This window comes from Prunus dulcis, chromosome 6 (assembly GCF_902201215.1).
Source record: "Prunus dulcis chromosome 6, ALMONDv2, whole genome shotgun sequence".
In the NCBI taxonomy this organism is placed as follows: domain Eukaryota; kingdom Viridiplantae; phylum Streptophyta; class Magnoliopsida; order Rosales; family Rosaceae; genus Prunus; species Prunus dulcis.
This window is the reverse complement of record NC_047655.1, coordinates 8615382-8634007: the sequence shown is the minus strand read 5'-3', so window position 1 is coordinate 8634007 and position 18626 is coordinate 8615382. Positions and strand designations below refer to the sequence as shown.

Here is an 18626-nt window from a genome sequence, read left to right as displayed (position 1 = left end):
CGTTGTTATGGTTTCATTGAAAAATAACCTACCTTATAAAAGTTTCTTAACAATTTTTGAAAATAAAGGTGCTCCTCTTTGCCCTCCCATTTCGTCATTAAACGTTGAGCCATGCAATACATGCATATTGAGAAAGAACTTGGGTTCCTACACTAGATAATTTGAGTACCAAATCAAGGTATGCTTGACAATGGCAGTAGCCCATCGGATGAGCATGTCTATTTGGATGGTAATCAAGTCGAATAGAGCGATCACAAGTCCTAAAACCTATTATTTTCTAGAGTAAAACCTATTGTTTTGCCTCAACTCACATTTGGTGTCACAAGTGCAGAGAAAATAACCCACAAATTAAGGTTACTTCATCAAGATTATTAGATCAATTTCCATCACAAATGTAGTTGCTTGAAGCATTACGGATAATTTTATTTTTATTTTAAGTAATAAAATAGACATTAACAAAGGCGATCCAAAAATGATCAGATTTCCGTTTGATTGGCATTCACTCCATCCATCTACCAACAAAGGAACTCCATATAGGCTATTGCCATTAATTATAATCAAATAAAAAATACAAACGAAATGACTTGGTACTCGATCTTGAGTCCGTCCGGTGTTGTCAGTACCAAGCCTGCTCCGCATCCTTGTTGGTTTGCCGAACAGTCGACGTGCAGAATCCATACGGGAGTTGAGTGGTCAAAGCATTCGGCGTCTAGCTCATTCGGTAATCTGGTCTCCGTTACCGGCTCGGGCGTCGGCAGTGTTGTTGATGGGGTAAGTTCGGAGATGAAATCGGCAATAGCCTGACCCTTTTCGGCGGGCCTCGGAATGAACTGTATGTCGAATTCTCCGAGTTCGATCGCCCACTTGATCAATTGGCCAGAAATTTCTGGTTTTTGGAGCACTTGCCGGAGCGGTTGGTTAGTCAAGACTTTGATTCCGTGCGCCTGAAAGTATGGCCGGAGTCTTCGGGCTGAAACCAAGAGGGCTAGGGCAAGCTGTTCTAATGGGGGATATCGAAGTTCTGCGTTCTTGAGTGCCTTACTGACATAGAAAATCGGTAACTCAGCTTTCTCTGGTATTCGTATCAATACCGAACTCACAGCAGTGTTAGATACTGAAAGGTATAGGGAGAGAATTTCTCCAGGCAGTGGTTTTGATAACAGGGGGCTTTGCTCATGTAGTTCTTTAAGTCTTGAAATGCTTTATCACATTCGGCAGTCCATATGATATTCTGTTTGCCCCATTTCAAGGCTTTAAAGAACGGTACACATTTGTCGGTAGCCTTTGATATGAAAAGGGTCAAGGCGGCCACGCGTCCGGTAAGGCTTTAAATGTCCTTCATCGTTTTCAGCCTCTCCATGTCAATGATTGCCTTTATTTTTTCGGGATTCGCTTCGATCCCCCTGTGACTAATCATGAATCCTAGGAATTTTCCAGAAGATACACCGACGGCGCATTTCATTGGGTTCAGTCTCATCTGGTAGTCTTTCAGTATGCCGAACATTATTGATAAATTGTGCAGGTGTTCTTCGGCAGTTCTGCTTTTTACCAACATGTCGTCAACGTAAACTTCCATGATGCTGCCGATGCACTTGGCGAAAATTCTGTTGACAAGCCTTTGATATGTTGCCCTGCGTTTTTTAGGCCAAACGACATGACATTGTAACAGTACAACCCTTTGTCCGTTATGAAGGCGGTGTGTTCGCTGTCAGAAGGGTGCATGAATATCTGATTGTATCCGGAATAGGCGTCCATGAAGCTGAGCAGTTCGTGGCCGGCAATAGCGTCCACAAGCTGGTCTATCTGTGGCAACGGAAAGCTGTCCTTCGGGCAGGCCTTGTTGAGATCGGTATAGTCTTGGCACATTCGCCACCCACCTGTAGCCTTTCATACCATTATCGAATTTGCCAGCCATACCGGATACGCAGCTTCCCTGATGAAGCCGATGGTTTGCAGTTTGTCAACTTCTGTATGCATGGCTTCGTATCGTTCGGCATCGTACGAAACGGCGCTTCTGCCTGACGGGCTTATAAGCGGGGGAAATGCTGAGTTTATGGCTGATGATCTCTGGGGCGATGTCGGGCATATCTTCGTAGGACCATGCGAACACTTCCGAATGGTGCCGCAAGAAATTTATGAATTGCGTTTGGAGGGCAGGAGTGAGTCTGGTGCCGATTTTAACCTGACGATCGGGCTGCTCATCGCTTAAGGTTATCGTCCCCAGTTTCTCGGCGGGTTGTGTGTGAGGAGTTGGGGACTCATCTCTTGGGTCGTCAACTGGTCCCGTACCGTTCGGTACCTCCTGCACAGACATGGTCTCGTCGGGGAGTTTGAAAGAGGTTGCCTTGAGGGCCGTGGCATAGCAAGTCCGCGCGCTTAGCTGATTTCCCCGGACAGCTCCTGTGCCGTTGGGGGTCGGGAACTTCATCAATAGCATGTGGGGGGAAAGATGTGCCTTAACCCTGATGAGTGCTGTTCATCCAACTATGACGTTGTACGCTGTCGGGCAATCAACGATGAGGAACTGATCGTATACCGTTGTTTTCCTTGGTGCAGTGCCGAAGGTAATTGGCAGTTTTACGCTACCGACCGGTTGGACTAGGTCCCCAAAGAAACTTAACAAAGGTGTCAACTGCCGGTTGACCTGGTTGTCGTTTATTCCCATTTCTCGGAAAGGTTCGGCAAAAATCACGCTTACGGAGCTCCCGGTATCGATCAGTACTCGTCCTACATCGTAGTCGGTAATTTCTGCTCGGATGACCATCGGGTCGTCGTGGGGATAGAGGACTCCCTCTTCCTCCTCTTCGCAAAATGTGATCGGTTCCTAGTGAACTTTCGGTATTTCATGGTGCCGATTAACCTCTATGCCGAATACCTGAGGAAATTGTGCGGCGCGCACATATTGCTTCATTGAACGGTTGCTCATTTCCGAGATGGTGGGGCCACCGCTAATAGTACTTATCATATTTATCTGCCGAGTTGGGTTCGCTGCCGGCGCCGGCGGCTGCCGAGCGATATACTGATCTAGCTTCCCTTCTCTGATCAACGGTTCGACAATCTTTCTTAGGCTTATACAGTCTTCCGTATTATGGCTGTTGTGCTGATGGTATCGGCAGAATTTACCGGTATCCCGGTTGTCTTGCCGATTGGGTCTTCGTAGATTCGGCTTTGGTATTATTTCTTGCTCGTTCATCAGAACGGCCTCCTAGGTAGTGTTCAATAGGGTAAAGACTTCATTGCCGTGATCACGATTCGGCAGGGGCGCTCGGTTGTCGTTGCAACCATACCTCCCTTTTCCCTTCTTCGGAATTCTCTTCGATCGGCACGGTTGTCTTTCCTCTTATGACCTGCCGAATATGGGTCGTCCCTCCCGTAGGATGGTGCCTATGCCGGATAAGCGGTTGGTTCTGTATCTTCTCGGCGTGCCGGAACCCCGAGTTTCGAGTTGAAGTATTCAGCTTTGGCGTGGACTGCTGCCTGCTTCATCAGTTCGTCGTACGTGCGCCAGTTGCTGCTGTGTACTAGGTATCGGAAATGCGAGGACTGAAGGCCACTCTTGAAGGCGTTGTAGGCTGCCCTATCTTCTGTTTTCGAACACCTTGAGTATTCGTGACGGAAGCGCGCCGCGTATTCTCTCAACGGTTCGTCCTCTCGTTGCCGAATCGTGTACAGATCATCGGCAGAGTAAAGACGGTCCGTTTGGATCATGAAGTGATTGAGGAAAATTTGCTTCAACTCGTCGAAAGAATCTACTGTTTTCGGCTCCAACCGGTAGAACCAGTTCAGGGCTGCTTCGGTAAGGGAAGACGGGAATAGCAAGCATTGCCCTTCATTGCTCAGGCCCTTGCACCCAATGGCGGACTGAAATGAGTGGAGGTGGGTTAAAGGGTCCTCTGTTCTGGTATAGAACGGTATACGCAGTTGCTGCACTTCCCTATCCTGCCGAGAACGCCGGATGCGCCTAGTGAATGGTCCGGGCCGAAGCTTCCCCCATTCCGGTTCTTGGGAGCGAGCTTTGTCGTTTTCCATTTTCTGGACTTTCTGAAAAAGGAGTCGGACAACAGGGTCTCGGCTTGGGATTTCCTCGGAACCATAACCTTCCGAGTGTCTTCGTGGGCTCAATGAATTAACCCCCGAGTAACGAGAAGGCGTTGCCGAACGGTAGGTGGAAACTCGGGTCGTGGAAGGGATGTATTCGGATTCCGACTCCTCTGCGGAGTCCAGCCCTCTGACCTTCCGAATAGGCGACTTGCTTCCTAGGACGTTCATCCGTGAGTCCTTTAGTCGAGCGCTAATCCTGATTGGAGACCTCCGTCTCTCTGCCTCCCGATCGTTAATCCGATGTCGGCAATCGGAGTAGACCTTTTTTGGGACGTGTGGTTGATCCCTGGGTGTCGGAACTACCAACTGTTTGGAAGGTGCGGGCGTTGCTCTCGCCACCTTTCCGTATTTCCTCTTCCTATGGGGGGGTCTGCAAGCTCTGGGAAGAGTGAGTTGTCTGGATGTTCTGCGTGTGCTGCTGGTGGAGCAGCTGCTGGGTTTCGTCTACTTTGGACGAAAGAAGGTGGTTGTGTTCCTGAAGCCTCGCCATGTCCTTCAGCAGGGACGCGATTTGGGCTACCAGCTCGGCTTCGGCGGTTGTTTGGGTTGCGGGGGCGTTTCCGAAGGGAGTGCTTGGGGGTAGTGCTGGGCTAGCTCCGATCTGCCTTCCGAATGGTATCCCTTCTTCCGATAGGAACGTGGGTACTGAGGTGGTCCCCATGTGTTTTGGGGATAGTGGGTTGATGGTTTTTCTGGTTTCCCACAGACGGCACCAAACTGTTGATGCGAAAAAGTGGTTCATCACGTATTTCGTCAACTTAGTGATGTTATGCCTTCGGCAGGTGTCTAACTTCAGAAGTGTAAGTACCTGCAAAAGGACACGTTCGGTAAGACCTTGGGGCACCAGTGTGGTACCAGTCGAAGGCTCTCCGATGCTTTTGTAAGTACGATTTTAGTAATGTTAACTGACAGATCAAGCGGTAGCGTACCGTTGGTTTCTCTCCCTTTCTTTTGAGGATAGGGGTCTTCTTATATAGGCCTTGGGAGGCGTGCACTATGCTCATATTTCCGATGTGGGACTGTAGAAGCGGATTGTGAGCATGACACGTTTCCGATATAGCAACGAGTAAAAAGGAAACGATCGGTAGGCACCATGCCGAAAGCCATCCATGATCAATAACGATCCTATCCACGTGTTCGGAGGACATAGGTCGTTTATTTAGGGTATAAACAAGCCTGACACAACATGATTTGTATTTTTGAACGGGCCAAAATAAGGTAATTTTGGGCCGGCCCAAGTACGGCATGAGCACGGCCTAATTAAGTAAGGCCTCACACAGCATGATCCATATTTTTGAACGCGCCAAAATACGGTAATTCGGCATAATGAGTTGGGCCAACCTGAGGCTTATTATGGGCCCTGTTGGCCCTAAGCCCAACGAGCCGGCCTTTTTAAAGCCCACTTATTCAATTATATTTATTTTATTTTTAAAATACATAATATAATTATATTTATATCTTAAATTCAAATCTATTTCTTTTCTTGAATAATAATAATAATTATATATATATATTAAAATTTAATGTTTTCTTTATAAATAAAATAGTGATTTTGTTTTTCAAGTTTCAATTTTTAAAATTCGAACAATAATCTAGTCATTTTTTATTTAAAAGTACTTCAAATAAAGCTATTGCATTTTTGACAACAAATAATAAATCTTATTAGTATGTACATAACATAATTGTAAAAAATATTTAAACGAAGTTTTTGGTCAATATGTTTTCTAGAGTAAAATGTGTGTTTTTGGTCAATATGTTTTGCCTCAACTCACATTTGATCACTGTTTAATTTTTCAATTTTAGTCATTGTGTTTTATTCACATTTGAGCATTTATCTCTTTCTTTTGATACAAGAAAGTTCAAAAAGAGAGAAGAATGCTCGAACTGTTGTGGCTTAAGGCGTAAAGGTAAATGGTTTATACACTACAAGCTCTCACAAGTGTAGAGAAAATAACCCACAAATTAAGGTTACTTCATCAAGATGATTAGACCAATTTCCATCACAAATGTAGTTGCTTGAAGCATTACGGATATTATTTTTTAAGTAATAAAATAGACATTAACAAATGCGATCCAAAAATGATCAGATATCCGTTTGATTGGCATTCACTCCATCCATCTACCAACAAAGGAACTCCATATAGGCTATTGCCATTGATCATAATCATATAAAAAATACAAACGAAATGACTTTGTAAGTTTTGTATTAGACCTAGCTACAAATCATGTATTTGCACGTGAATATCATGTGGAAATTAGCTCAACCCGAACACAACTCATGTAGTTAACACGATCCAGAAAAATAATGGATTATACGAGACGGATCCACAAAAATAATGAATTATACGAGATGCCACGACCTGTTTCACCCATTAACACTATTAGTTCGTTTCAAACCGTGCAGAACATTTACCCATTTCACCCTTTAAACACCAATTTCACTCATTATAAAACTATAAAATATACATTTTTAATTAAATAAATAAATCACTAGTAGAAAACTTAAATAGAACATGCCTTACATTATCACACTAAAACATGAACATATTTTAATTAAAATAACCTAAATCCTAACATGTTGAAACTGGGTATTAATATGAAAATGAAATGACCCGTTAACTTAACAAAAAAAACTTCACCTGATAAAAAGAAAAAATAATAAGCGCAGCGTGGGTACAATGTTGGGTGATGCAAACAAATCAAAGGGTGTCTTTATGGCATTGGGAAAATCACTAGCCAGTGGCTGTGAATCCATGGTAAATGAAAGTCTTACCAGGTTTTCAATTCGGGGGGTTTATGATTACTATGGTTCAGTGAAGATAGAGGTAGATGAGAGGCAGATCATAAGATGCATAATTCATGAACACAAGGCATTGTTTCTTATCACTAACATAAGCAATATATTATCAAGCCCCCAGCAAAATGATCTAGCCCCCTCCTTTGGGGGTGATCTATAGCAGACTAAATCTGAGTCAAAAATATAAAGAACATACACAACCATTTAGCATTTGAGAACCGGAAGCAAAATCTGTCACTCTATAGTTGGTAATTAATTGGTATGCATTGCTGCTGCTATTGCACTCCACTCAATTTAGCCCAATCTACGAATTGCATACCGCCGTAGATATTGTTGGCAAATCGTACACCTATGGTAAATGCCATTGCAACAGGTGGCACACGCTTTGCCAACGGTGATGCTTCAACAAGCCCTTCCAGACCGTTTACAATCTGGTAACGAGTGTTGGATGAGACAGCAAGAAAAACACCTGATTCAGAGAGCAAAACAATTAGCGTAACAAGTGGGCGGAGGTTGTACTACGTACTACATCAATGTTATCTTTTAGTGCAAGCACACTAGCAAATAACGTTATAAAGAAAACTGTATTGTGAAGTCAAAAGTATTGAGATCGACTCCATTTACGATATCAGAAAAAAGGAATCAAATGGCAGGAATATACTGTGCTCTTCATTTTAAGTGCAGATTGCAGAAACAAAAGTTGTGTGCAAGCATCATATAATAACATTCCCATATCATAAGATGCGTATCACATTAAACAGAAAGTGTTATCCTGGATAGCCCATCCTACAGGAATAACAACTAAGTCACTGTTTATTAATATACATGTTTATTTGACACACATACATACTTATCAATTACAACGGTTTAAGTATTTTATTTTTATAATTTAGTCAAGAAATCAAATTTATGTATGTCCAGAGTATTTTTATTCTAGAAAAAAGCTCTCTAAATTATGTTCTAAATGAGCACCAAGGTAAATAACCACTACTAATTATTTATGGAACGATCAAATTCCATGCTTAATACTTAAGTTTCTTTACTAAAAACTTTGAAATTTCGTTCGGATTTATCAAACCAGAACAAGGATCTGATTTATTTGTTCAATTATGTTTATGTATTCTTCTAGTTTAGATTTTATTCCTTGATGTCAGTACGAAGACAGAGCCGTTTGCATAATAAATGGACAAAAGTAAACAGTGCAATGACTATAAAGGTTTCAGACTTTTAAAAAAAAACTTGATGAGGGAAATAATTGAAATCAGAACAAAAAGAACAGGACCTACCCCAAAGAGTAGCACTTTTCACAAGAGGCGGCACAGGTATGTCCTCTTCTGTCTTCTTTATGCTCCTGATGATAAATAAAAAATGAGAGAGAGAGAGAGAGAGAGAGAGAGATATATATATATATATATATATATATATATATATATATATATAACAGTCAGTCCCCTTCTATTGAGGGATCCCTCAAATAATTTTATTTGAGGGATACCCTTAAGGGTCCCATACGAATTTTTTTTCAACAATCCAAACCATCGATTTTTTAAGTCTTCATTCATAGATCATCCTAGCAAAAAATTAGGCAAATCGGAAACAGTTTCGATATCCAATTGTGTCCAACAAAATCAATGAACACGGTGCTTCAAGAAAGTACTAAAATTTCAATAATTCAATTGAGTGGTCAAATGATATCGGATTCAAGTGATTTTTTGTAGAGATGATCTTTGAATGAGTTTCTACAAAATAGACTGTTTGAATTAGTGAAATACAATACGGAGCGGGCCCTACTATCCCTCAAATAAGCTTATTTGAGGGATCCCTCAACTGAAGCTCCATGTATATTATATATATAACAGAAACTGCCTGACACTTCAAATATTCGAAACGACCAAAAACCCAATTCAGGTTTTTCAGTATAAATTACGAAGAGGGAAACAACTAGAAAAAGATGCATAATTCGTATGCTCCTTAGTGATTTATGGTCCCAAGACATTCTTTTTTTCCCACTAGCTTGGCAGGCAACATGATGAGTGTTTCATCAATGAACTTGATGGTAAAATAATATTCATGCACTATTCTAGTAGAAGTTCCATTCAATGTATTCTGAAGACAATCAAGTCTTGCACCTACATTTAAACGACTTAAGACCCCTTTCCCTGCAGGTCAGGAAAAGACCTTCATCTAACCACCTCACTCTGATATTAATTTAAAGAGAATAAACAAAATTTCATTTTCTGGTCAACCTGAAGAGGTGGTAGATGAGCCTGAATGGAAACAAAAGAAAATGTACCTCTCAGTGATTTCAAATTATTCAAAATTCAAGAGGAGAATGAAATCACATTAAATCTCAGGTCTCATGTGTTTCCCTCTCTTTCAAGTATATAGAAGTATGCATACTTAAAAGATACATTTAACAGTGGATACCAACCAAGAGAGACTAAGGTCTGGCAAAAAAGGGAGAAATACTGTAGAAATTATAAAGATAGAAAAGCATACCGTTTGGCATTCATGATAAGATTTGCAATTCCTTGTCCAATAAGACCACATACAAAGCCAACTGATCCATACAACACACCCTGGACAACACGTACCAATCAATTAAAGATAAACATAGCACAACTAGAACCCAGATTTGGGCTGTAGAGAAATAAGAATGGTACAGGAAACTGGTATAGAAAAAAGCGCAAATCATTAAACAGGAATTTCGTTTAGAAACTAAAGAAAAATTAAAAAAACTCCATCCCTCGATGGGGCATTCTCTTCAATATTTACAACCCAGAGGGCATCTAACCAATAATAACTTGTCAGTTGCATAAGAGGAAGAATAAGACAACATTAATATTAAGATCTTGTACCTTATAGAAGTATGTGGCTACTCTCTGCTTCACTGAGAATTTACATCCCGGTCTTTCAGCTTCAAAGACACTGCATATGAGGAATAGTGTACAGTGATTAACTTATTCAAGATCATCCAAAGCTTCACGAAGGAAGAATGCTAGAAAGAATCATTGGTTTGAAACCAACTGTGGGAGATAAGATAAGAACACAGTTAAGAGGTCAGAAAGAGGCAGCCCTGAGTTCCACATTTGGAAAAGTGACTGCTAGTTAGTCATGTGGTTTCATCATGGGGGGCACATGGGGGCACATGTGGGCCTACAAATTATTGGAAGCACCAAAAGAGTAATTAAAGAATAATGATGGGAAACAGCATATTTCATCATCTTTCAATGAACAGAGACAATAAGATCAATATCCTTATTCATGTTATCAGAGATATATTGAGAATACTCTCCTATTTCAAAGTCACCGAAAACCCTTTTATACTGAGTCTAAGTATCTGGAAGCAGACAAATTCAGTATCAAAATGTAACTGGATCCTCATTGTACTAAACCATGCAATGAGGTTGTGAAAATAATAGCTAACGTTTAGTTCTAGCAGATTTGCAATGTGCAAAACAACGACATTAAAAGAAGATATAGAGAAATTTTTGGAGCCAAGAATAGGTCTGATGCATACAAATGATGATGATCGTGCATCCAACAAGAGAGCCTATCTAACCCAAGGAGGAACCAAAAGATACCAATTTATGCTGGTCAACATAATTGGATAAGAAACTTCGACATTAACAGTTTCTAGATATCAAAGAAGAGCTGAATGATGAAGAAAAATTCATGATTTCCAAAAATTCATCACAAGGTCCTTTTTCCACTGGGTATGTGTCCTATTTTTAACATTTCCAATGAAATTAATTAAAAATAGAAACGGAGGTGACTGGTAAGATGGAATAAATTAGGGGTAAATAATACAATATCAATACTTGTTGAGCTCTTGCCACATGCAAGTCAAGCGCAGTAATTATGGACATATTATATAACATAAAATTCAGCAGAATATTAGTTCCTAAATTACTGCCTTGCAGTGCTAACCTGCTAGGAAGGGCAGCACAAGCATGTTGGAGGCGTCCAAATAATCCTCGTGATACTGATGGCTTTCCAATTCGAGCATAGGGTGCCAACATGCCAACCAAAGCAATGTCAACAGCTATTCCAACCAAAAGATCAGCAGCGTACAACTCAAACTCAGCCCAGAAATCCTTTCCCCTTTTCTGAACTTCTGCAAATGTTGCACAACAAGAATCTATGACTATCTGCATTACAAAAGAGTTGAGGAAGAGAAATTTCTTCAGTATTCGACAAGATCAACAACTATCAAATGTAATGGTCCAATTTGAAGGCAAGGTATATTTAATGGAATTCATAGGACTATCACCAATGCAAACAATGACCCACAAACTCAATTACTGATATTTACAGTGAAAAATGCAGAGCTACAATTCTTTCACGAGCACTAATGATTTACAGTCCCTTGACTTGAAACACAAATTACTCAAAAACAATATTTACCAAAAAGAAAGATCACGAAAACAAACCTCTGTCCCAACTTTAAAAAGAAAGGAAGGATCAGCCAGCATACGATTTCGTAGCATAGAGCAGTACTTCATCAAAAAGCTCAGTGGCCAAACTGACCCCTGAAATTCAAATATATATATATATATATATATATATATAAATTAGAAACCCAATAAGCAACTTAGCAAAAACCATATATCTGAAGATTTTTCAATAGAAATGGAGACCAAAGGCAAAACTTTAAACCTGCAAATCCAAGTAGCGTTGAAGAAACACTTCCCGAAGCCCAGTAGTCTTCGCAGCCTCAACCATATCCTGAGGAAGCTTCACGCCCCGAGCTTTACTCTCCTTCATCACCTCATCAAACTTCAACAATGGCCCAAACTCATCTCCCTCCCCACCCTTATCACCACCATCTCCTTCTCCTTCTCCACCTCTTCCTCCACCACCAAATGAATCTCCACCATCACCACCATCATTGCCTCCACCGGAGCCATCTATTCTCGGCTCAGAAACCCTAGCTTCTGCCACCGTGAAATTACCATTCTGTCCCGCAACAAAGGTCGCGTCCGATCCCGCGCAATTGAGATAGAACCGGCGGTTACGAAACGAGGAATGGCGTGAAGCCACCAGCTTTAAGGAGTTTGTGAGCTCGAAATGGAGTTTAGGGTTTTCGGGACATTTTAGAGGAATTCTAAATTCGGGGACGGAGTTCGAAACGACGGCGTTTGGGAGGTGGGAATGCGATGGTGGTGGCGAGCAGACTGACATTGTTCGTAAGTTACGAGCACAAAAGCACAGAGAAGTCTTTTCGACCCAAAAAAAAAAAACAGCGAAGAGAAGTCCCAAGAATATTTGACCCAAGGGATTGTTATTACATGCGGTTCTGTCCATGGAAATGGAGCACGTGTCAACAGGTGAATGGCTGTCAAAACAGTTTTGCCTTTTAGGCCTCTGTATAAAAGTTTTAGGAAATTAAATTAAAAAATTGAAATCGTCGCCTGAGAGATTCGAACTCTCGCGGGGAAACCCCATGTACTTAGCAGGCACACGCCTTAACCACTCGGCCAAAGCGACGTTTGATGTTAGTTTTACAGTGAGATGCTTACTTATTTGCTTTCTTAAAACTTAAAGATAACGAAAAACAAAAATGTATGTACAAATAAAGGAAAATGCTGTTTAATATTTACTAAAAAAAGTTAAATAAAAGTATTATGGAATGCTGAGTTTATGATATTGGAATTGAGAATTTCATACACTCATAAGTAATAAATGTTGAGCTTGAATTGATCTTGAGTTATCTCGAAACAAAATTCTCATTTTCTCCGAAGTTTTACGAGTTGGATATGATAATAAGTGGAAATCAAGTTATGGATATTATCCCCTACTATGAATACTAGGTAACTTTAGCCCAACTAGTTTAATTGATCGTGGTAGATATCAATATTTACATGTTAACGATTTGACTCTCATATTATAAACTAAAAACTTAAAGGCTATATTCCTTTTATTTTAAATCAAACTTGTCACTCATACATGAATCATAAAATAAAGCCTACATAATGCCCATGCAAACAAAATCACCTTACATGCTTCTCATCAACTACCTTTTCTATCTTGTCACATAAACTTCTCACTCTCCCATCAAACACCATGCTTTACCAAAATTATTTGAAAAGTAACAGGGATTAAGGCAAAGCATAGCACCATAATAATAAAAAAAGAGCACAATAGATAAATGACTTGAATTTGAACATTATATTTATAGTCTTATTAGTGAGACCATTCAAACACATCCATATCTTACCTAGATAGTGATCAAATAAAATTAAGAGCTTGGGTCGTGTTGGGCTCAAATGATCAAATCCAATGGGCTATGTGGGCTCATGCTCAAATGAATAAGTCCAATGGGTCATGTCAATCTGAGCTCAAATGATTAAGTTCAATAGGTTCAAATCCACAGTTGGTTGGAAGATTATAGCTAGCTATTATTATTTTATCACTGTTTTGTCAATTGTTTGTTCTAAGTTTAGGAGAAGTTTTGGAATATTTAATTCAAAACAAGCATGATGGTTGAGGTGGTAAGTTGGTTAAGTATTGGTAGGTTTTAGTCTCCTTGGTCCGGCCGAGTATGACCCTTTTTAATGTGGGTTTGGGTTTTAGACTATGCTTGGATTCATATTTTTTTATAGATGGACTGACGTGACACGATCCGATTAATTTAATGGGTCGGCACGACAAAGAACTTTATGTAGACAAAGGTTACCTTTCAAGGGTTTCATATATCACCAACTAGCTTTAAATTTGATGGTACTTATCTTCTCAATATGTTGGAAGAAATTCCAAGTTTGAATTCCCTTATCCTAATTATTAATAATAATAATTAAAAAAAGCTTTCATATATCAAAATCTCTTTGCATAAGGACACATTTTTATTTTTATTTTTTATTTCAATTTTTTCAACTTATGGCTTAAAATTAAAAGCATGTAATTGGGAGAATTAACTCCCACTCCATGCATATCTACTCCTTTAAATTGTGAGAGGAGCCTACAATATGACCAAGCTCTCAAGAAACAATTAGCCAGGGGTGTCATTTGTTCATCAGGAGGGAATCATGCTCAAGGAGTTGCACTATCAACACAAAACCTTGGTTCTAGTGTTGCGACAGTCATGCCTCTTACGACTCCTAAAATCAAAGTTCAATACTCATTCTAGATAAGTAACACAGAGATAATGACCTTGTTTTAATTTTCTCCTTCCTTTGAGGATTGAAAATATTCTTAATTAGAGCATCTTTTTATAGAATGGTTTAAGATTCTCAATCCAAAATTTTATCCTCCTCCAAACAGATGCTTCCAGTCTGATTATGGAAGTAGTGTTTGACTAAGTGTAAGTGGCCAAGTCATCATCAAAACTAACACATCAGTCCTCACCTACTTTGCTGAACTTTTGCCAAGAATTTCCTGTTAGTGTTTGTTTGTGAAGTTCTTCTAATTTACATGCTAAATTTAAAGGACACAAGAAAGCCAAGCAATTTCAAACATAGTTTTCCACTATTTCACAAACTTATGAGTTACAACTTGGTTCTTAAAGATGTACATGTATAAACCCAAGAACAAACTTTAAACAATAGAAACTAAAACATTTATTTCCTCTATGTGAAACAAGGTGTATTTACTTGTACAAATAAATCCTTAGATGGGACTAGCATTCTATAACAAGTAATCATAACTTCTATTTTTGTTTTTCTTAAATTACAATGGTTCATCCTTTGATGACTTACCCTCTCAATAGGTGAAAAGAATTTCTCTCTGTACTCAAAATCCAACTTCAAAAGAACAATACTTTCTGTGAGTATGGGTAAGTTGCAAACCATCCTCCGTTCAGAGACCTCTGAAAGAATTCTGGTTGGTTAACAGAAACGTGAAGGAAACGAGGGCCCTGCTTATGGATTTCCGATTCCTTTCTCACACGTTTTCTGAGAACCAACCAGAGCCTCTATGTGTCGAGGCATGACTTCAATTTCTTTATACTAGCTCTCAGAACAATGAGAAACTTTTCTTGTGTCTAGAATGCAGGGACGGGCGTGCCTGCTCAACTGATATTCTTGGGGAGGGCCCAGTACTTTCAATGGTATCTGGTTTAGCATCAGAGGGTCGCGAAAGAAGACTGCACCCAATTCTCCTGGCAACCACACGAGGAGAACTGAGAGAGCTATGTGATTTGTTCACCTTTTTCATCTCTTGCTTTATTTTACTAAACTCTTCTTCGAGTTCACCGACTCTAGATCTCATCTTTTCCATATCCACCTTTAAAACCCGGTTCTCACGCACCATCGTCACCCACCCGTCCCTCTGTATAATCTGGCCAGCCATGTCACCTGGGACAGTCACAGGACCTGCAGGGCCACTCTCAGTTTCCAAGCCATGAAGACAACCAGCTAGAGCGGTTCTCAAATGCATCTGCTCAAAGAACAGGACTTGAAGAACAACTCTAAGTGGCAGCCTTTCATTTTGGGATGCATGGGCACAGGCATCAATAGATAGTTTCGAGAAGTCAATGATGCTGCAAAGTTCTTCCTTCTCTTTATCTGAGAGCCAAGGGTGTGCCTGAAAAATTGGAATCAGCATTATAAAACTTCAAACAAATTTGAAGAAATAAGAAAAAGGCAGTTTTTCTCTCAAGAGGTGGTCTAGCAAAATTAAACCTTGAAGTATATATCCAGTGACCTATACAAGCCATCAAACAAAGTCCTTGAAGATTCTGGGAGGGCCTCTGCAAGAGAGCGTATCTTTGCTGGTTTTAAAGTCGCATCTGAAGCAACCTCCGCAATATAGTTATCTACCAACTTTGCAACTTTTTGTAATGGTCTTGATGATGGTGATGTTTCCATGTCAAATGATGATGGAGAAAATGGTGTGACCTTTGATTCTGACGACATAAAATGATGGATTATCCGTTCAACACAGTCGGTATCATACAACGCGTCAGCATCTGAATATGTAGGAATCAGAAGGCCATCTAGGGTTGCCAACTCCAGTTGCCTTCCTATTCTCCTCTCCAATGCATCCTTGCAGGTTTCACTGACACCCAAAATTAATGCCACACGAAGTAGACCAAGTAGAAAACGGCAAAATGATTTCCCCTTCTTTCGGGGAAGAAGTTTTTCAATGGATTCTAAAACTACCCTTTGATCAAGGGCAATGGGTGTCAAACTAAAACTTGTAACTGTTCTTGGTATACCATGTTGTCCACCCTGCCATCGTCCCAGACCAGGTAGGTACTTCCTGGTATAGTGCATTACAGCACCCACTAGGTTTTCGGGTCTTATACCCCTTGTTTCCATTGTCTTGATAAGTCTCTCAAACAAACTCACACTGAGGTATGAGATGTCTTCGAACCACCAGTCAGACTCAGAGCTTCGAATTCTTGCTCCGGTGTTAATGCCATTCCATAGGATGCTTCCACCAGGGCTCTGCAAACTACCATACATCATCATGGGCCATCCAAATAAACTAGGATCTGTACATACCATCACAGACAGAGCATTTACACATTTGTTTACTACATGAAGTTTTTCTGCCCTTTGGATAACAGTCTCACAACTTTGAAGTGCCAAGATACAGTCTTTCCAGTTGTTAAGTACATTCTTATGGAAGAAACTCTCTGACTTTGAGAGCAAGTTGCCTTCTCCGTACTCATCTGTCATTTCAAGGTAGTCTGCTGTGCAGTAGATCAGTACTATGTTTCTTGGAGTCAATTCAACCCGCATACCATAGCAGAATTTAGCTGCAATGAGGAATGTGTCAGGGCCACCAGGGAATTCTTCCAGAAGTGCAGTGAAAATCTTGTCACGTGTGCTTTTAGACTCCTCATACATACGTGCTATCTTCCCAGATTTTGATATGAGAGGAAACTGGACAGTTATGAATTGTCATAAGTGATAAGTCCTATTTAAATTCACTGTGACAACTATGACAATATTTTCCATTATAAAAATATCCTTAAAAGGAGGAAGACAGGAGAAACAACAACAGATCACAATGCAGAAAAAATCAACTAAGAAACATAACATAACAGTTTATCACTAATAGTGAAATGAAGCTATCAACAACATGTCTAGCATTTAATGCTTCAATTTCCAGAATATAATCATCCTTAAAAAGATAGCAGGGGGAAAATAACCACTTAAAACACGGCTTCCATTCGACAAATACCTTCTATTTTTGTAAGGGAAACAAATATTGAAAGCTTATAGTGCACCACCAACTACCAGGGAAACCGAAAAGCTCATGAAAAATCTAGCATAATCTTAACAAGCCAGTCAACAACTTATTTCTGAAGTTTGGGAATTACACAAACGTTTTTATCAGTTCCTATCCATTCTAAATCCCCAAAATTCCATAACCCACCACAGCAAAAGATAGGTGCATACCTTGTGAAGATGGAAGCTCACGCCGTCCACCACAACAGTAACATCACTTGGCAATCCCGCTTTGCAAAACCTTGCGGGGCAAAAAAACACAATACATCAATCACAGTCTCTCCAACTCTCTCATATATAATTCAATGAAAAAAATCAAACTTCATTCTAATAAAAAAAAAAAGGTGTATTGAGACTGAATTATAATTGAACTATGGAAGTGAAGGCTGTAATTAAAATATAATCAGACTCTGGCCTCTGGCCTTAAAAGGGCCATAATAACACTGACCCATTTAATTCAATCTCAAAAAGAACAATAACGATGAGAATTAAAGCTTTCAACAATTGAGATTGTATTTCTGTGCTTGGAAGTGTATGCAGAAGAGAGAGAGAGAGAGAGAGTACCAGTCATTGCCTTCTTTGCGAAACTCTGAAACCTTCCCAGCTGGAGGCATGGTTGAAGCGGGAAGACAGTACCCTGTCTCTCTCTCTCTCTCTCTCTCTCTAGCCAAACAGTAGCTTCATTTTGGGTGGAGAACAGAGATCGAGAAACGATTTCTTTAATCAAAGGTGAAAAAAGAAGAAGAGGTTAAAGATGCCAAGCAACGTAAGTAGGAATCCAAGTCCAGCAAGTCAAACAAAGGTCGTGTGCCCAAACACCAACCAGTGGGCCTTTACAGCTATGACTTCCTCTAGTCTCTCCCTTCATCAAGGGACAAAACCCCAACCCCACACCACCACCAAATACCATGGGACCATTAAAAAAAACCCAACACAATTTCAAATTCTATAATCAAAACCCAGAAAAGGATGCACAGATCACGACGCCAAAACAGTCCCAAGTGTGAGAGCAAAGCAAGTGAATTTTAAAATGGGACAAGCACAAGAGGCCGGCATGTGTGGGAACATAACAATGGAGATCGAAGCGAAAGCATCAATCAGCGGTCGATGACTCGATGGGGCTTTAGCCGGCCGAGAAATAATGGAGTTTGGAGACAAAGGTTAATAATAATGTGGTTTGTCTGAGGCTTTTTGTCAAACACCTTCCCTGCAATGATTTTCCCAAACGCGTGGTGTCTGTCTGATCGTGGAAGATTGACTCCATCGTATTTCATATTCATCCGAGTAACTACGGTTTTGCAGAGTGTTTGTGAGTGTGGGGCATGGGACCCACCAGAAGCACATCATTCTTCTGGTTGTATTAGTGTCGTTGTGAATAAAAAAATAATAATAAATAAAATAATGTCTTCTTTTTTTTGTAATGAAATGAAAAAAACCTAAAGAATGTCTTTAGGAGTTGTAACTACTTCTACGGGTCCTACATGTGACGTTCGGTAGAAGTGTTTTTTCATTTACTTTTAAATTTCTATTTGAATTTGGAATCTCTTTTA

At 40.1% G+C, this 18626-nt stretch overlaps 2 protein-coding genes and 1 non-coding gene across 3 annotated transcripts; all 3 read right to left on the bottom strand.

Moving 5' to 3' along the window:
• Positions 1-6876: 6876 nt before the first annotated feature.
• LOC117633016 (protein RETICULATA-RELATED 1, chloroplastic) lies at positions 6877-12131 on the bottom strand. Its single transcript, XM_034366678.1, has 7 exons — positions 11558-12131; positions 11332-11430; positions 10829-11049; positions 9757-9826; positions 9398-9477; positions 8185-8249; positions 6877-7367 (listed from the first exon to the last, which is right to left on the bottom strand). The coding sequence occupies exons 1-7, from the start codon at positions 12080-12082 to the stop codon at positions 7174-7176; spliced, it is 1254 nt and encodes a 417-aa protein (XP_034222569.1). The 5' UTR covers positions 12083-12131; the 3' UTR covers positions 6877-7173.
• A 175-nt stretch (positions 12132-12306) lies between these two features.
• TRNAS-GCU lies at positions 12307-12388 on the bottom strand. Its single transcript has one exon. It is a non-coding gene; the product is annotated as a tRNA-Ser (tRNA).
• A 1958-nt stretch (positions 12389-14346) lies between these two features.
• Positions 14347-18410, bottom strand: LOC117631943 (BTB/POZ domain-containing protein At3g44820). Its single transcript, XM_034365285.1, has 4 exons — positions 17641-18410; positions 17248-17317; positions 15520-16728; positions 14347-15421 (listed from the first exon to the last, which is right to left on the bottom strand). Exons 1-4 carry the CDS (start codon positions 17688-17690, stop codon positions 14852-14854), a joined length of 1899 nt encoding a protein of 632 aa, XP_034221176.1. The 5' UTR covers positions 17691-18410; the 3' UTR covers positions 14347-14851.
• Between the last annotated feature and the right edge of the window lie 216 nt (positions 18411-18626).